We start from the raw sequence: 19,321 nt of genomic DNA on the forward strand, positions 1-19,321 counted from the left end.
CTTTCTCCTTTCACCTTCGTCATGTGGTTCCTCAGCTCCTCCTCGCTTTCAGACATCAAAGTGGTATCATCTGCATATCTGAGATTGTTAATGTTTCTTCCAGCGATTTTAACTCCAGCCTTGGCTTCATCAAGCCCAGCACGTCGCATGATGTGTTCTGCGTACAGGTTGAATAGGTAGGGTGAGAGTATACAACTCTGCCGTACTCCTTTCCCAATCTTAAACCAGTCTGTTGTTCCATGGTCTGTTCTTACCGTTGCTACTTGGTCGTTATACGGATTCCTCAGGAGGCAGATAAGATGACTTGGTATCCCCATACCACCAAGAACTTGCCACAATTTGTTATGATCCACACAGTCAAAGGCTTTAGAATAGTCAAACAGAAATCAGATGTTTTTCTGAAACTCCCTGGCTTTCTCTATTATCCAGCAGATATTGGCAATTTGGTCTCTAGTTCCTCTGCCTTTTCTAAACCCAGCTTGTACATCTGGCAATTCTCGTTCCATCACTTGCTGGAGTCTACCTTGCAAGATCTTGAGCATTACCTTACTGGCATGTGAAATAAGTGCCACTGTTCAATAGTTTGAACATTCTTTGGTGCTTCCCTTTTTTGGTATGGGGATATAAGTTGATTTTTTCCAATCTGATGGCCATTCTTGTGTTTTCCAAATTTGCTGGCATATGGCATGCATCACCTTGACAGCATCATCTTGCAAGATTTTAAACAGTTCAGCTGGGATACCGTCGTCTCCTGCTGCCTTGTTATTAGCAATGCTTCTTAAGGCCCATTCAACCTCACTCTTCAGGATGTCTGGCTCTAGCTCACTGACCACACCATCAAATCTATCCCCGATATTATTATCCTTCCTATTCAGATCTTCCGTATATTCTTGCCACCTTTTCTTGGTCTCTTCTGCTTCTGTTAGGTCCTTGCCATCTTTGTTTTTGATCATACCCATTTTTGCCTGGAATTTACCTCCGATGTTTCTAATTTTCTGGAAGAGGTCTCTTGTCCTTCCTTTCTATTATCTTCTTCCTCTTCTGCGCATTGCTTGTTTAAAAATAATTCCTGATCTCTTCTGGCTAGCCTCTGGAATTGTGCATTTAATTGGGCATATCTCCCCCTTTCACTGTTGCCTTTTGCTTTCCTTCTTTCTTGAGCTGCTTCCAAGTGTCTCAGCAGACAGCCATCTTGCCTTCTTGGTTTTCTTTTTCTTTGGGACGTTTATGTTGCCGCCTCCTGAACTCCTGAAATGTTGCGAGCTTCTGTCCATAGTTCTTCCGGGACCCTATCTACTAAATCTAGTCCCTTAAATCTATTCTTCACCTCCACTGCATATTCATGAGGAATGTTAGTGAGCTCATATCTGACTGATCTGTGGGTCTTCCCTAATCTCTTTAGTCTGATTCTAAATTGTGCAATAATAAGTTCGTGATCTGAACTACAATCAGCTCCAGGTCTTGTTTTTACCGATTGCATAGATGTCCGCCACCTTTGGCTACAAAGGATGTAGTCAATCTGATTTCGGTGTCGACCGTCTGGTGAAGTCCATGTATAAAGTCGTCTCTTAGGTTGTTGGAAGAGAGTGTTTTTATGCACAGTGAGTTGTCTTGGCAAAATTCTATCAGCCTATGTCCTGCTTCATTTTGTTCTCCCAGACCATGCTTGCCTGTAATTCCAGGTGTTGTTTGACTACCCACCTTAGCATTCCAGTCTCCTGTAATGAACATAACATCTTTTTTTGGCGTACTATCCAGTAGGTGCTGCAGATCCTCATAGAATTGATCTACTTCTGCTTCTTCAGCATCTGTGGTTGGGGCGTATATTTGGATCACTATGATGTTAAATGGCTTACCCTGAATTCAAATTGAGATCATTCTGTCATTTTTTGGATTGTATCCAAGCACTGCTTTAGCTACTTTATTATTAATTTTGAAGGCTACACCATTTCTTCTGTGGTCCTCTTGTCCACAGTAGTAGATCTGGTGGTCATCTGATGTGAAGTTGCCCATTCCAGTCCATTTCAGTTCACTGACACCCAAAATGTCTATATTTAATCTTGACATCTCCCCAATAACCACATCCAGTTTGCCCTGGCTCACAGATCTTACACACCAGGTTCCTATGGTGTGTTGATCTTTAGAACATCGGATTTGTTGTTCACCACCAGCACCGTCAGCCGCTAGCTGTTCTTTCGGCTTTGAGCTAGCTGCGTCATCACATCTGGGGCTAGTTGAACTTATCCTCTGTTCCTCCCCAGTAGCATTTTGACCATCTTCCGACCTGGGAGTCCCATCTTCCGACCTGGGAGTCCCATCTTCTGATAGTATACTGACATATCTCTGGTTGTACTGATCCATTTAGTTTCCACAGCAAGAATACTGGGGTGGGTTGCCGTTACCTTCCCCAGGGATTGTATTTAGTCTGACCTCTCTGCCATGACCTTCCCGTCTTGGGTGTTCCTTCACGGTTTAGCTCATGACGTCATTGAGGTGCTCAAGCTCCAGCACCACGACAAGGTAACGATCTCCTTTGCTGAAGAGTATAATATTAATTAGCCTAATTTAGCAGAGAGTTGTAGAGATACTGGCTATGCCATGTTGTAAAGGAACATGTTTTGTGCAATGCAATCTTATGCATGCTTACATAGAACTAAGTTCTACTGTATTCAGTGGAGCTTACTCCCTACTAAGTATACTTAAGATTTCAGCCTAAGTGTAGAAGAAGCATTAAGGACCATAGAATGGAGAAAAGCTACCTCCATTATCAAAGACAGTATGCCTATGTTTACCTAGGAAACATAGTTGCTAGGAAACACGACTGGGAGGGTGCAATTGAACTAACGTCTTGCTTGTAGGTTTCCCCACAGACAGTTGGTTGGCCACTGTGAGAACAGAATGCTATACTAGATGGATCCTTGGACTGATCCAGCATGGCTCTTATGTTCCTATATTCTTATCTTCTAGAGATCTGCTACATAGATCTCATGGGGCCTGATGGAGGTGTTTCTTTTGGGGATGCCTATCTGTAACAGATATCCTATCATTTGTTTTCCATAAAGAAGGATGACACATCTTCTTAAGTCACAAATGTCCACTGTCCTCCCTATTCCACATAAACTCTGAGGAGATAACTATGCCCCACCATCCCAATCTGATTTGGGAAGTAGCAAGGAAAAGCTGCAGATTGTTCTACAAAACATTCCCTATTTCTATCTGTGTGTGTGTGTGTGTGTGTGTGTGTGTATGTTTGTGAGTGAGAGAGAGAGAGAGAGAGCGCGAGCGAGCGAGCGAGCAAGCGGGCACTTCTTCACACTGAGCTTTTATGCGGCTATTGAGATTGCTCACTCATGGAAGGTTGCAGGCCCTTTAAATGATGTCATTAACCTCCAGGGCGTCTCCTACACTAAATGACTTCTATTCCATTTTTAAATAGATTGGAGATAATGAGGTATCAAATCACCCCACTTTGCTTGAGGTCCCTCTGTGAAAAAGGAAAAGCTGCAAGAAGAGGAGCTGGACCAAAGAAACATATGGTGGACTCAGATACAGGGAGAAGGAGGGGGGAGGGGGAAAAGGAAGCACGTGAAAAAGGTACCCATTGTCATCCTGCATTTAAAGCAGAAGCCCCATTTTAAATGCAGGATTTTAGGCTGGTGTGGAGATGCTCAGAGAGCATCTCAGAGAGAGAGAGAGAGAGAGGGAGAGAGAGAGAGAGGTCTTGTTCTGTCTTCTAATGCCAGTGCTGGGATAGTGCTTCAGTCCACAGATCCTCGCATGCAGCATAAGGAAACTGCATGTAGCAACAACTGTGCAGGAGACTCTCCATATGTTCACCTGTACAACAGATTATGTGTGTCTTGTTGGTGTCAGGTTGGAGAAACCCACAAGGCAGAGAAAATTTGAGCGGGGGGAGACTTTAGAAACCTTGAGAAACACTGACCTACCTACAGGGCTGACTTCAAGGGCAGGCATGGTTGGGCACGTGCTGAGGGCCCACCCCCAGCAGGGACCCATTAACAAAAGTCCCCTGGATTTACTCCTCTTCATCCATGCCACCTGCTTGTTCACCTGCTTCTCACTCTGGCCCAGACAACAGTGGGGTAAAAAGAAGAACATGCTTATGTCACCGCCTGCTTGCTCAATGACTCTCAGCCAAGTCAAGTAAACAAGTGGTGGCATGATGAGAAAGAGGAGGAGGAGCAATAGTAGCTGGTGACAACGATGATGAGAAGGTAAAGGAGGGGGCCCATTAATCCTGCCCAAGGGCCCACAAAAACCTGGATCTAGCACTGCCTACCCAGCACAATACTATCATCTGACTATCTCACATTGTCCCTGCTCTGCTCTCTGGGCTTCTTGACACAAGGCTATTAATCCGCTGTATGTACTTTGGGCTTCATCGCATAATTGAGATCCAAGGAATATGTGCTTTCCTGCTTTTCTGCTACATAACCTCTAGGTGACACTGTGGTATAGTGGAGTAGCGCAAGTACACAAGAAGAAATTGTGCTTTCTTTCACCATCAAAAATAATTCTCCATTTTCCTTGCTCTAAAAAACTCGCCGAAAGTGCTGTTTGCAAAGCTGGAGGATCACATCATCTAAAGAACCCAAAAACAATGGTAAAGAATAACAAATTCCTCATGTAAAAAAGCTCTCTGCGATCCAGTAGTGCCTGATGGAATGAACCTGAGATCTTTTACATACAAAGAATGCACTCAGGTTGATTGTGAAGAATTTTAAACAGGTAAACAGCCTTTCCTGATTACCCAGATGACCTGACAATATATAAGGTCATTTCAACATACGATATGTCTACCTCACAAAAAGAGACACCCCAAACGTTTTTCTAGCACTGCTGCAGAATTGAATTGGGGGGTGGGGGGTCCCGGTAGACTGTGTTTACAGCTTCAGAATGTGCTGAAAACAGTGGCACAACAGAGCTCAGACAAGTTGAACCTGATATCACCTGAAATTTCTAACAAGCCACCCAAACCTTGGATCAATCAATTTCTGTATGAATTGAATCAACATATATTAAAGAGGCTTATTTCATAACATGAGCTGTATACTTTTAAAAATAAAGGGCATGCTGACAGAATAGGTTGGATTCAACTGTTAAATACTTCTCAGACTACAGAAAAATCTCATGGACCTGCCACTCCACCACATGACAAATCCACAAATCTAAACCTGAAGCACCACTCACAGTATAAAGCTTCAAAGATCTTCGCGTCCATTTATTCATGATCAAATATCAATACTGCCAAAGTGCTTTGAGAGAATGTTTTTTTCACAAATTACTTGGTTTAGGCAGGGGAAAAGCAGGGTTCATTTGATACGGCTTTGAGGAAAGCATGGACCAGAATTTAGTTTCCAAGACACCGTTGCTATGATAGAAAATTCTACTGGCTTTCTATAACAATTAATTTGTGAATATCTATAATGTCTCTATTATATTTACATTGAAAAAAGTAGAAAATTTCCACCACATTCTGATATGCATCCTACAAAATACTGCTGTCAGCACACTAAACCCATAACATTTTACCTAACCCAAAATTATCAACACAGTAAAAATGATTGCAATATATATCAAAATATTATCACTATTTAGTTATACCAATGTGGCTATAGTAACTGAGTAAAGATATTCCTGCTATTGTATGCACATGAAGCTGAATGCATTCTGACTGTCAAAATACATTCACTTATTTTTTGATTCTATATTACTGAGTGAGAGGTTTCAAGCCTGCACAACATGTGACCCATCAAGCAATCCACCAGCCACGTATTGTAATTTGTGACTTGCCAGGTGCTTGACAAGCCCTTGTTCTTGTAATTCTAAGCAGGCAGCAAAAATAGGAAGTTTATTGCATTCTTGGTGGGTCATCAATCAATAGACATAGTAGGTAGGCCATGTTCTGTCTAGCAGGCTGCAAGCTGTGCAGGTCTGATATCAATCATTAGTACAGAATTAAAAATAGCTGACAGTGTTCCAACAAATGCATGCAGCTTCATCTATATACAATAGTATGCATGTTGCTATCTACTTACTATTGCCAGACACATAAATAAACAGTGATAATATTTTGACATTCATTCTAACTTTTTGTTGTTGCTGCTGTTGATTTTGCTGTTTTGTACTTAAAATCTTTAAAACACTGATGTAGTAGCCCAAATAACCATCAATAATCAGACAGGCAACACCACAACTGCTATCTGCAAAAACTTCAATTCAGCTTGAACCCATATCTCGGAAACTAGGAGCTGAATATGTTGAATTAAGAAGTCACATAGCAAATGTAACCCATTCTGCAATAAAAATACTGATTTTTTAAAAATCTGGTAATTCTATGACCTTGTCCAATTCTCCCTGTGCTTTCTGCATTGACATGTACAGACAACTATCTATCTGTCTTACCAAGCTACTAAAGATGTTCATTTTAACAACTATGCAATAAATGCAATCTTTCCCCTCCCTCACCCAAACAGTAGATTCAGAACATCCCGAACTGATCATTCTATTTATCCACACAGTCTACACACTGACACATTTCTTGAAGTATAGGCCTTCTTTTTAGCCTGTGTTTTTGAATGAGTACTCAAATGTTTTAACATGCACATTTTTAAAAATGCAAGTAGCAAGTGCTGAGGGAGAGGGGGACTGATAATTATTGCAGCAGCTAGGGGATAGGGAGTTTAGCCTTTTCCTCACCTGCTGTGGTCTCCAGTTAGCCCCTATTAGTGCCAATGGAGGATTTTTTCCCAATACAAACACCCTCCCTGTCTGCTGCCATCTCAATAAGTATTTTGCGCGCACACACAGAGGGGGGGCAAAGGGGGCAGTTAGCCCCGAGCCCCACACAACGGGGGGGGGGGGGCTGGGCAAGCATTATTTTATTTTAATAAGATGCAAGACATTCACATGAGCCAAGGCAAGGACAGCATTTCTTTTAATTTCAAAAAACACATGCTCAGAACGTTCCTGCTGCTCTAGAGCCTTTCCCTGGACTGGGAAGGCTTTAGGATCTGCCTGGTGCCCAGCGCCAGGCAGTGCTAGCCCCCCAATTAAGAGGGGAAACGCTACCAAAAAATAGGGTGTAAAGAAGATGGGAACAAAGTTTTTTGTTGCATTTTACAACCCAGCACCATCTATGAATTTCTTCAGATACCCAAAACAGAGACTGGAAAGATTTTTAAATGAACTTACCTGTATAAATATGAAAAAATGAACAGTGATAGTCCAATCTGGTCTCCTCTCTCTCTCTCTCCCCCCCCCCCAACCCCTTCTACACGTGAAGAAGGGTAGAGTGGAAATAAAGCAGATACTGTGCCTCAGTCAGCCTGAGCTGGCCAATCAAAGATGACACCTTCCCTCCACAAGGGAGGGGTACTTTGGGGTGATGGGAGGGGGTTTGCACAGAGGAAGAAGGCTGGCCAGTCAATGGAGTAGGTGGCTGGCTGGCCAGTCAGTGGCCAATCAGAGCCACTTGTGGGTGTGTTGGGTGGTCCAAGCCCAGTTGAATGGAGTGACAGAAATTCATAGGTGGTGCTGGGTTGTAAAATGCAACAAAAAACTTTGTTCCCATCTTGTTTACGCTCCACCCCACCCCAACTGAGGAAAAAAACATTACGTAGCCTCTGCTAGAAATCGCTTTCTCTGTGTTGCTATTCTGGATAAATTGAGGTGGGGATGGGCTGGGATGGTATGAACTGGTTTTAAACGGGGGCCTTTTTTGTCTTCCATTATACTTGCCTTAAGTAATTAATTGGCCTCCATTTTGCGGTGCTATACAATGCTTCTCAAGTCTGTTTTTACCCTTTCCCTTCTTTTGGTGGTGCAAAGTAATGCCTTAGAACATATATTTCTGGCTAAATTCCTCCTGTTTTGTATTTGCTCTATTTGCTATTTTTAAAAATTATTATTTTAAACCCTGTGATTATGTAAGTCAAACTCAGCATTGCCTTCAATGGCCTCTGACAGGAATTGCTTTATCTGTGCTGTTATTCTGGATAAACTGGGGTGGGGTGAGGGTCTGAACTGCTTTAAATTGGAGGTGTTTTTGTTCTCCCTTATGCTTGCCTTAAGTAATGAATTGAGGCCCATGCCTGGCCTCCATTTTGTGGTACTTCCCCCCCCCCCTTTCCTTCATTTGGTGGTGGAAAGTAACACCTTAGAACACACATTTCTGGCTAAATTCCTCCTGTTTTCTATCTGCTGATCAAAATTATTGTTTTAAGCCCTGTGATTATGTAACCCATACCCAGCATTGACTTCAATTGCCTGCTGCCTCAGTTTTCCTATGTGTGAAATAGGTTCCCCCCACTCCTTTCTTCTAATCATAGATAAGTTGCCTTAGAACACATATTCCTGGCTAAATTCCTCCTTTTTCTGCTTGCTGGGCCACACTTTAAAAAAAGCCTGTGATTATACCAAATATTCAAGGGCAACTTTTTCAGTCGTTTCTTCCTATAAAGGTCACCCATTATAACAGAACTTCTGGTCATAATCCTTACTCGACATTGGCTGGTTATGTGGTGTACCTCGTAGGCCTTCTTTCAATCATATGCATTTTCACTCTGAAGTCACAATTAGTGTAATGGCTCTTGCACTCCTGACTGTGCATAGCATTACAGTGGTACAGGGCATAGTATTTTATATCTTGTTTTGAACAGAAGTATAGGCTCATGTTGTTTTATATTAATATTGTATTCTGTTCCAGGCTTCTGAAAAAAACAAGTTGAGGAAGCAGCTCAGAACTTGGTTCCGGAATACTTCAAGGCAGTGGTTACTACACCTCTGAAAGCTCTGTGTACATAGTTCTTCTAGGAGTAATGAATGGACGATAGAGGTGACTGTAAGGGAGGAGGAGGCCATATACTTTTTCTCCCAACAATTTTAACTAAATGAAAAATAGTACATTTTAACAACTTTTTTTCACCAAAATTTCCTTTTAAAAATTGTCAATTTCTAAGAGTATTTTCATGTTTAATATATTTAAACATGAAAATACCTGGCCCAGTAACAGAGGGGACGCTGCTCTCCAACCCCCCTTTAACCTTAGGTCTGAAATATTTTTAATTACCTATTAAAGAAAGATTAAACGCACCAATTATTAGTGATTAGGTACAAATATTTTGATATTTACTTTTTAATTATGTAGGTATTTATATGTATACAATAGTTATCTGAGAAACTGGGACTTTTTTGTGGGATTTATGGTCTTTCAATTATATATAATTTCAAAACGATTGTAATGTTTGTGTGTGACAGGGAAAACTCCATTGCCCCCGGCCCCCAGGCTCCTCTGGGCGTTCCTGCCAGGAAGATGTCAGTATCAAAGACCAGAGTCAGTTATTGTTATCTGCTGTAAATGTGGCTAATGTATAGAAACGCAATGCAAAAGCTAAACAAAGTTCTCCTTACCTGCTAGTGCCATCTTGATGAAATGGCTCCTGGCTTCCTAAAATCACTTAATTATTTCAAAGCAAGTAACACAGCAACTGTTTCTGCTGTACAGAAGCATCACTTTGTGCATCAAAGTAGCAACTTACAAGAAGGGAGCTTAACATCTTCAGAGTGTATTTCAAAATAATTTAATTATTGTATTATTTCTTTCTCTGTGCATACCTTACAAATTTAGTGCCTTTTACTGTACTGAAATACATGTTTTTCAATTTGAGCAAAGCAAATCAGAACTAGCAACACTTTCACCCATCACCCAATCCACAATTTCTTACGCAGGTAGATGCCACTTATCAGGGATGCACTAATTTTTCCAGTTCTGCTTGTGCCTTCATGTACATCAGTGGATCTTCTCTTTCCATAGAATTAATGGGCAGCATCCCACATGCTCAAGAATTCCATGTGTGCATGGTGGTACATGCAAATCTGTGGTCAGGGTAACGGTTTCATACAAGGAAGAGAAGCATCTTTAAAAGCAGTATATAATTTTATGACTGAATTCCCAAATTGAGGGTAAACTATTTACAAACGATGGGCTGTATCCAACACTGCCACTCTGCTTATGCAATTGACATAGTGCTAGTGTGACTGTGGAAAACCTAACATGCCAGCTTACATTACTGCTGTAGTGCTAGGGGTTGCTTATGCTAGGGGTTGCTTATGCTACATCAACTGGGTAAGTGGAGCAGCAATGCTGGATACCGCCCAATACATTAATGTGATACTTATGCAGCTAAAAAAAAGTTGTCTAAGAAAAATGTCAGCTAATATTCATTGAAGACCTATGCTTTATTTATTTAGATTCTTCTGATGTTGCCAAAAATGCTCCTTTAAAAAAAACACACAAAGAAACCTTTAATCAAAATAGCCTGAAACACCATCAGTTTTTAATCATGTTGGTCAAAACTTGAAAGCTAGGAAGTTGATTATTATATGGCAAAATTCTGTTGCTGGGGTTTTTTTTCCTATTCGTGTGTCTGAAGAGTTTATTTATTAAGTTTATTTCCTGCCTTTATTCACAGAACTCAAGGCTGTGTGGGGTTCCCAAGAGGTCTCCCATCTAGCTTCATCGTGTATCATCTGACTATGCTTGGCAATAGGAACTTTTTACAACTCAGTTTCCAAACGTTTTACAACTTTTTTTTAAGTGACCAAAATTAAAAGATTCCTTTTAGTTAATCTTACAAGAAGGCTGTATCAGCTAAAGTAATGCAAATTATTGAGGGTCAAATTCTGAAAGTTCTTCTCAGTCCACTACATTTGGTAGAATTTTGCAGGAGTAAGCACCAAGTTAAAAAAAAAAAAGAAGAGCTTGAACTAAAGGCCAGCAGGTTTAGTTCTTCATTATCCAAAAGAAAAATAAGCATTAGTAGTCCTTGATCTGCCAAAAACCTAACACCGTAAGAAGAAAAATATGGGGAAAAGGCTCAGAAAAATACTATTTCAGCCCAAGAAACCCAGAAGGACAGGGGAAAAAAGCTTTACTGGTATTACAGTTTACAGTCTCCCCTCAAATGACTGTTCTAATTTCCTGTCAAACACATGGAACGTAAATCTGGATTAAAATGGAATTTTGTTGCTCAAATTTCCAGTTAGCTCAATATATAAAAGAAGGACTGTCTTTCATGGATCTGAAAGTGCTGAATAGATTGCACATCTACCTTAGCTTAGCAGTGTAATTCTATACATGTCTACTAAGAAGTAAGCCTCACTGAGTTCAACTGAATTTACATCCAAGTAAAGTGGGCCTAGGATTGCAGCCTAAATCTCCTTAGATGTCCAATACCTGTTTGTCTTCAGTTCAGCAGCTTAATAATTGACCGTAATTCTAACTGTTGGTAAAGAGGAATTTTAAGTCTAACCAAGTGTCATCTGGTTACCACTTTCAACATTTAACTGAAATTTTGTCTTCTTGTCCTGTTCTCCACTTTAGGTGATTACTTGGCAAATTCCTGATACACTTCAGTGCCTGGGACATAAAAAAGAGTAAATTATTAAAGAAAGATTAAGGAAGGTTCAAAAACCAAACACGGTTTATCACCCCCCAAAAAACAGTAACTGATAATGACTTTTTAGTTAACTGAAAATGTAATTTGTTGTCAAACTATAAAGAGACTTTCAGATTGCTTCACTGATCTTTCTTCTTCCATTTACAAAACTCACAAAAAAGAAAAAAGAATGGATTTATAACCCTTTGCTATACTTATTTTGTGCCAGCCAGATCTAAACCAATATTCTTGTTATTAATATCCACTAATGTACTAAAAAAAGTTTTTAAATTACAGAAAGATCTAATTAATAACAGAAATATTGGCCTAGATACATACTGTAACAAAGCAAATGCTGAAATATCAGCCACAATAGAAGCACAATTTTATACAGATCTGCAGTGAACTTTCATCACAACAATAGACAGTATATTTAAGATCCTTTATAACTTTTTTTACATATGGTTCAAAGCCTTCCTTCCAGATCAAATTCAAATTTCCATTATAGACTTTCCATAAGAGTAGAGGGTATGGTCCTATACATAAGAACTGGGGTCTCGAACATGGTGCCCATCAGGCTCCCTACCCCTCCTGATTATGTTTATATCTTAAGATTTTTGTAATTGATTATTTTTAACTGGGACACTGGCATGCTGCAAAGCAGTGCTGCCATCCAGCACCGTCCTTATTTGGGTTCAAAAGAATGGTTTGTGTCCAAACCTCACCTCTGCCTTATACTTAGTTTTTTGGGAAATTTAGTCTCACCAATTTGCCTTCTGGGTGTTTTGTGACTAGCCATGCCCACCATGGCAGCCATTTTACCAATGGGTAGGCCTGCCATGGCAGCCATTTTGTGAGAGCACCCACAACACACACTCAAAATTCCACTGATCCAAAAAGGTTGGGGACCCCTGCATAAGAGTTTATTTGGCTCTTGGATTACTGCATGTCCTTTACTCTATAGATTCTTTACATATCAGACGGAACACAAAGGCTCAGACATAAGAAACTAGTTTCCTGCTACATGAATGAGTTGCGACGGCCTTAGGCTCATGTACGCCCCCTCCCCTCTCCTACTGTTTATTGCACTAGAAATAGATTTGTAGCATCCACTTTCAGTTTTAAGCTAACCAAAATGTGAACAAGCCAGGATCAAATTGTGGTTTAAGATTCTAGCTTGTTCTCCAATGAAAGTTTAAACACAAAGTACAGGTGCCCTAATCTGGACATAATGGGAAACTGTGAATAGTTTAAAACCAGAAGTAGTAGCTACTGATTCAGGCTTCAACCAGGAATCTTCTACCTACTATGTAAAGTATATAAACCCAGCAAATCTGGATGTCCCATTGTTTGGGGCATTAGCACTGTCACAATAGGGGTATCTAGTTATGGTCTCCATTACAGGGTCTATGCTTCTAGTATCCCTAGTGCAGACTTCCTGAGGTAACAATAGTCCAGTGACCATGTCCTTGAGAACACCATCCCAGCAACCTTGGATACACTAACATCCCCTTCAACTAACATCCTCTTAAAACATGGACTACACACCAGGAATATTATGCCTGATATCACAGCACATCTGGATACCATGCTTTCCTACTCTGTTCTCAGCCACAATTATTTCTGAGAAAGAAGCAACTTCCATCTTCAGGTCAATAGCATTTCCATGGGTACTCCATAGTGTGCCAACATACTCATGATTGGCTTGAACAGTGCTTCCTCAGCACAAGGCCTTTACGTAAGATACACGATGACATCATCATCTGGACTCAATGGAAAGAGGCTCTTGAGCAATTCCACCAGGACTTCAAAAACTTCCACCCCATCCTCTACCTAAGTCTGGAGCAGTCCACAAAACGTATTTATTTTCTGGCCACTATGATGCAACGATCTACTTGACAAATCCAAAAGGGAAACTGACAAAACATTATTTATCTGTTAGAAATCCCAGCCAAACTACCATTCTGCTCTCTCACAGGCCTAATCTAAAGCGGCTACTCACGCGCAACAATGGATAATCTAACAAAGACACAAACCCAGAAACTAGGCCCTGGAAGAAAGATGCCAAGTCTGCCTGCATTCTAGCAACACTATTACCAGACCAAATAACTGCAGTCATACTAGCCGGGGTCCGGCTACTTACTCATCCCCCCAGTATGATATATGCTAGCAACTGCCATGCTTCTGCTTTCTACATAGAATAAACCACTTTGTTTCTACACAAGGGAATAAGTGGGCACAAATCTAACTTCAGAAATGGCTTCATTAAGAATATCTATCTCCCAGTCAGGGAACACTTCAGTATCTCAGGAAGGCCATCCTGTTGCAGATCTCAAAGTCACCATGCTTCAACAAAAAGACTTCAAAGGGATGCTCTTGCACAAAATTGCTGAAATAGAATTTGTGAGCAAATTCTAGTCCAGTCCAGTCCAGTCCAAGATGATTTAATCAGAATTTTGGGTTTCTAATCCACTATAATTGTTACATTAGCTAAAATATATATACCTAACAATAACTTTATTGTTGCTCTTGTGACTACCATTATGTCACTGTGTTTTTATCTTGTATACATTTGGGCTCTAAAGATAAATTATTCACAAGTGGGACCTTCAACAGCCAGCCTGAAACAAGAGCCACAGGTTGGGGGGAGCCGGTTAAGATGGGAAGTTTCAGGACAAGAAAAAGGACTTTTTCACCCACTTTCTCACATCCTGTTGCCTTTCACTGAGAGAGGGCTCAGCTTTGTGAGTGACTGCCAGCCCCGGATCTGAGCGCTTTTTAGTACCTCTATAGGGGGGGGGGGCAGGGGGAGATCCAAAGAGTAGGAAACAGAAAATGTGTCTCTTTCCTTTTCCTTCCTCCCAAAACATTCCTTGTTCCAACCCTTATCTTCCCACCAGGACATTTATTATAAGGGTACAATCCATGCATATTTGGACAGGAAAAAGTCCTACAATTCCCAGCATGCCCCAGTCACCGTGGCTGGCTGGAGGGATGCTGAGTGTTGTAGGGCTTTTTTCTGTCTAAACTTGCATAGGGTTGTACCCTAAAACTTAGTTGTTAAGAGCCTGAACAGGGTACTCCCACCCCTTCAGTTTCTTCTCTCTCTCTCTCTCTTTCTCTCTCAACTGACACCTCAACATTCTGTACATCCTGGAGCCTCACAGGTCCTTATCAAGCTCTTTTGGAAGGTTTTTAAAAAATCTTAATGTATCAATGTATAAATTTCTGCATATATATGTATTCCCCCTCATATTTAGAAACCACTACTTTATTTTAGGTGGCCTCATTTCGTTTCCAAACTGATAGGCATTCAACCTCAGTTTAAGAAGGAATCGTAACATTTTTATCCCATCCTTCCTCCAAAGAGCCCAATGTGGAATGTATAGTCCTACTTTATCCTCACAATCACCCTGTGAAGCAGATTAGGAAGAGAGAAAGTGACTTGCCCAAGGTTAGCCAGTAAACTTTGTGGCTGAGCAAGATCTCCCTGGTCTAAGTCTGACACTTCAGCCACTATACCACACTGGTTAGAAATATTACAGACCGACCACTACTGATTGCATTTTATGGCTTTTTGGACCCACTGTTTAAAAACACACACAAGACAAAGACAAAATCTGTGTGCGCGCGTGTGCGGGTAGGTACACATATATACACCACTTGAGGATAGCACTTCAAAAATCTGACAAATGAAATGAGCTCTAGTCTATGGAAGCTCATGCCACAATAAATCTTAAGTCATTAATTAGGGAGCAATCCTATGGCCACTAGACAGCAGCTAGATGGTCATAGGATATGGTGTTTTCCGGGGACTGACCTCAGAGCCTGCACTCTGAGGTCTGTTCCCGGAGAACCGACCTCGCTCCGCTACCGCGCTGCTTCGAAGACAGCACGGAACAGTCCCGTTCTCCGCACTTGCAAGAGGAGCGTGGAGCAGCCAGAAAGGGAAGTGTCTGGGGCAATCTGGGGCAGGGAGGGCATAGCTGCCTGTACAACACATGTGGTGTACTATGTGTTGTACAGTCATACGTGTTATACAGCAGCCTTCTTCCCCGCTCTGTGCTCCAGCTGTCTAGCCGAAAAAGCAGGGCAAGAGGAGCACAAAGGGAATGATCCCCCTCTGGAATGTGTCACCAGGGCATGACAGCAAGCTCCAAGCCTAGAGGTTCCCCCAAAGTATGTTTGGGACAGAAAATGCCCACTCTGAGGGGCAGGGGTGTGGGGAAGTGAAATCTGAAAACTCAAGACCTGCCAGAACTTGGCTCCAGACATTAATGAAAATAATAACTGCAAAGGAATTAGCTTCCTGCCTACTTTGACCTTCTCAGCTGGAGCTTTTGCAATGCTCCCGGTGTACATCAGGTATCAGCCTAACTACTTCCCTGTTCAGAAAGAGGGTGCTGTTAGCAGCCGTTGCTGTATAATTACTTACTTGATTCCTTCTAAGGAGCTTACGATAAAGAGTTGAGCAAAGAAAGCAGATTACCCATTTGAATGCATACTCACACAAACACACACAACCCCCCCCCCCAACCCTACATATGTGCCCCAGGAAATTTACTTCTTCTAATCCTTCTCCAACAATAGGGTTTGCCTTCATTGTAGGGTAATTATTTTGTGTTTGGGAGTGGCAAGACAGAAAAGGGGAAAGAGGGGAGGGAACCGGCTGCAATTACAAGGCAGGAATGAGGGAGCGAGCGGGAGACGGAGGTCCTCCATCCTCAACAACTAGATTAGTACCAAGGGATGAGGAAAAGGAGGTGATGCGGCCTGTAGCTCCGCAGGCTGTCCTGCTCTGCCGGTCACATGCTCCCCTGCGTTGCCCAGCAACAGCAAAGCTCAGAGAAAAAGTTCTCTTTCCAACTTCAAATCTGTCTGAGTCTGACCGAGCGGAGCTCATTGTGCTCTAGACAAAACATCTGCTTCTTGCTAAAACGAAACGCAAACAACAACACTACCTCAACGCCGTATGTAATGTGCACAAATTCCTCTCGCTCGCTCTCTTTCACTCCATGCGAATGCATCGATTATAAGACGCGAGTCTGCCAGGTGCCACGGAACCGCCCCCCCTCCTTTCAGCATAGCTCCACTTCCCCAGGACAATGCTGGATGCACCTGGTTGCAAAGGAAGTCCTTGGCGCGCACAAGTTTGTACGCAGCATTCGGCTCGGCGAAAAAGCGCCCAGCCCGTTCGTGGTCGTTCAGACGCGCGTCGCGCTCCAGCGGGATCCCAAGACGAGCCTGCTTGCAACGGCTTTGAGTGCTAAAAGTGTGCATTTCAGAGCCACATACGGGGGAAGGAACGAGACAACGCACGAACAACAAGTACTCGATAAATCGTCGGGGCGGGGAGGGGGGAAGAGGGAGTTAACGTCTTTTTCGTTCACAGCACCCGTGCGCGGTCTCCCCCGAAGCACTGCTTGTACGAAACGAGCCCGCGCGCTTTAAATCCCCGCCACAGAAGGAACAAGTGGCGCCCTCCCCTTCCCGGTCCCTTCTTTTGTTGACTGTCAAGCACGTTCATTGTGGGGAAAGTCGGATCTATCCATAGTTGCAGAGGACCTGCTTCACTAAGCGTAGGCTGCAATCCTATGCCTACTTAACTGGGAGGAAGTCCCAATGGGCTCAGCGGGGCTTCCTTTTGAGCAGACATGGATAAGAATCGCGCTCTAAGCCCGCTCCCTCCTCTCCACCATTTCAAACAAACAAACAAACAACCCACCCTCCTTCCCTCAAAGGACTTCTGGCTACAGACAGTGCAAGGAATCCCTGCCTTCTCTGATATCCACTGAGTGACTGAGCAAACCCCTGCGGTGCTGAGGCCGCGGGGAGCTTACCCTGGCAGCTAGCGTGCAATATGCATGCAGAGGCGAAGATGAGCACTTTCCACGCAGCTGCTGTTCCTCCGTCCATTCGCTGGTGAGGTCCCATCTGGAGTCTGGGATGCTCCAACCTCCCAGCAGTGCAGCTGGCTGGACTCGGTGAGGAAGGCGCGCGTCGGCACACCACGCTTCTCTTCCTCCCCCCCCCTTATCCCGCTAGTTGCAGAAGAAAGGCGTGCTCGTCAGCTGAGACATCGCGTCTTCTCTGCACTCCCACCCCCCCAGACATTGCATAAAGCTCTTTATACCCGGCGGCCCCGGAACTAGCATGAGACATTGCTCCAAGCCCTTGCAGCTCGGGCAGGAGTTGCCCCTCCTTCTGCACTTTGTAACTGGGGGCGGGGGGGGGGAGGAGAGATGCTTGCAAACAAAACTTAAGTCGCCTCACACCGGATCGCTGCCTGGCAGGAGCATTGAGCAAGAGCAACGGTCAATGCCCCCCCCCGCGCGCCTCCCTCCCCCTCTCTTTCGCGCACGGACACACACACACACACACAGAGCCTGCTTTTTTGAAAGACCAACTAACAGTTGCAAACACATGGCAAATGTTTCCAAGTGGGACTTAATAGTTTACGGGAAGTTCTTCCCCCGCTGCCTTTTTCAAAGAATCCTCGTCAAATGTTAGGCTGAGGGCAGCAAACTTAGGCCAAAGACAAGACTGGGAATTGCTTAAAATAAAAAAAATAGTGTGACAAATGGCGTTGGGAAGTTTTTAAAATAAGCGTGATGTACTTTACGGATGGCAGTAGGCAAGCCACTGTTTCTCAGGTTCAAAGCTCCATCCTCCCCCATCTATTATATAGGAATAATACAGGCCTACCTTATAGGGATGTTGTAAGAATTACCAAGATAATGTGTATGTTGAACACTCTGAAGCTCCATATAAATGTTTATAATAATGTCTCAATGGACATGTACTTGCGGGCACAATCGTGTGTTTTCTCAATGTGTGTTACTCTAGCATTTATAGCCAATTCCTTTGCCTCAGTTATGCCCTCTTGCGAAGTTACAACCCAGTTTTATTATTCACACTCTGCCCTGCTGTGACCTGAATCCATCTGTATCTTTCTTTCCTCTGAAATTCAGCCTGACATGGCAAATACTGTAGGTCACACCTTGGCAAATTGGAAATAATTAATCAGTTTGAAACCAGGTAAGAGAGCATAGCTGAAGAAAAGGAGCTTTGATCAAGATAAAAAGTGTGTGCATCTTGTAGAATCAAGTGTGTGGAGCTGCAATGTTACAGTTTACACTAAAAAGATCGTTGGTGGAAATGGTAGCACTGACCATCTTTCATGCGTGGTCCTGGGATTTGGAGGACAATTATGGCATTTTTGCTTTTATCAAAATGCTAGTATTAGACAGAACAGGTGATGAAGAGGCAGCAGGGGTACTATAAACCCTACTGCAATATGTCATTGTAGATCCATATCCTATGGTAGTGCCTATATTAAATACAAAAACATTGGAAAGTATGAATCTTCCCTGATAACAAGTACTGAATCAAAGTAGTTTACTATGGAAACAAGTGTAATTACTACTAAAGAGTCCAGCTGTAGTACACAATGGACACGTTTTTCTCCCTCTCTCATAATACTAGGGCCTGGGGTCATCCAATGAAACTGAATGGTGGGAGATTCAGGAGAGGTAAAAGGAAGTACTTCTTCACACAGTGCACAATTAAACAATGGAATTCACTGCCACAAGATGTGATGGCCACCAACTTGAATGGCTTTAAAGAGGGATTAGACAAATTCATGGCGGATAAGGCTATTAATGGCTACTAGTCATGATGGCTACCTCCAGAATCAGAGGCGCACTATGCCTCTGAATACCAGTCACTGGAGAGCAACAGCAGGTGAAGGCAATTGCCTTCATGTCATGCTCGTAGGCTTCCCAATGGGGCATATGGTTGACCACTGTGGGGACAGAATGCTGCCCTAGATAACTCCTTGGTCTGAGATATCCACTTCATCC

General features: G+C 42.7%; 1 protein-coding gene across 1 annotated transcript in view; it reads right to left on the reverse strand.

The window, feature by feature from the left end:
* Positions 1-17,408, reverse strand: part of LRP2 (LDL receptor related protein 2) — a 185,827-nt gene extending 168,419 nt beyond the window's left edge. Inside the window, exon 1 of the mRNA XM_084812398.1 lies at positions 17,300-17,408. Coding sequence (XP_084668524.1) covers positions 17,300-17,393 — 94 coding nt within the window. The 5' untranslated portion in view covers positions 17,394-17,408. The remainder of the gene's footprint in view (positions 1-17,299) is intronic.
* Positions 17,409-19,321: the final 1,913 nt, after the last annotated feature.

The sequence above is a fragment of the Heloderma suspectum genome, chromosome 1 (genome assembly GCF_057233095.1).
Source record: "Heloderma suspectum isolate Gila_16-S chromosome 1, 16-S_ref, whole genome shotgun sequence".
In the NCBI taxonomy this organism is placed as follows: Eukaryota; Metazoa; Chordata; class Lepidosauria; order Squamata; family Helodermatidae; genus Heloderma; species Heloderma suspectum.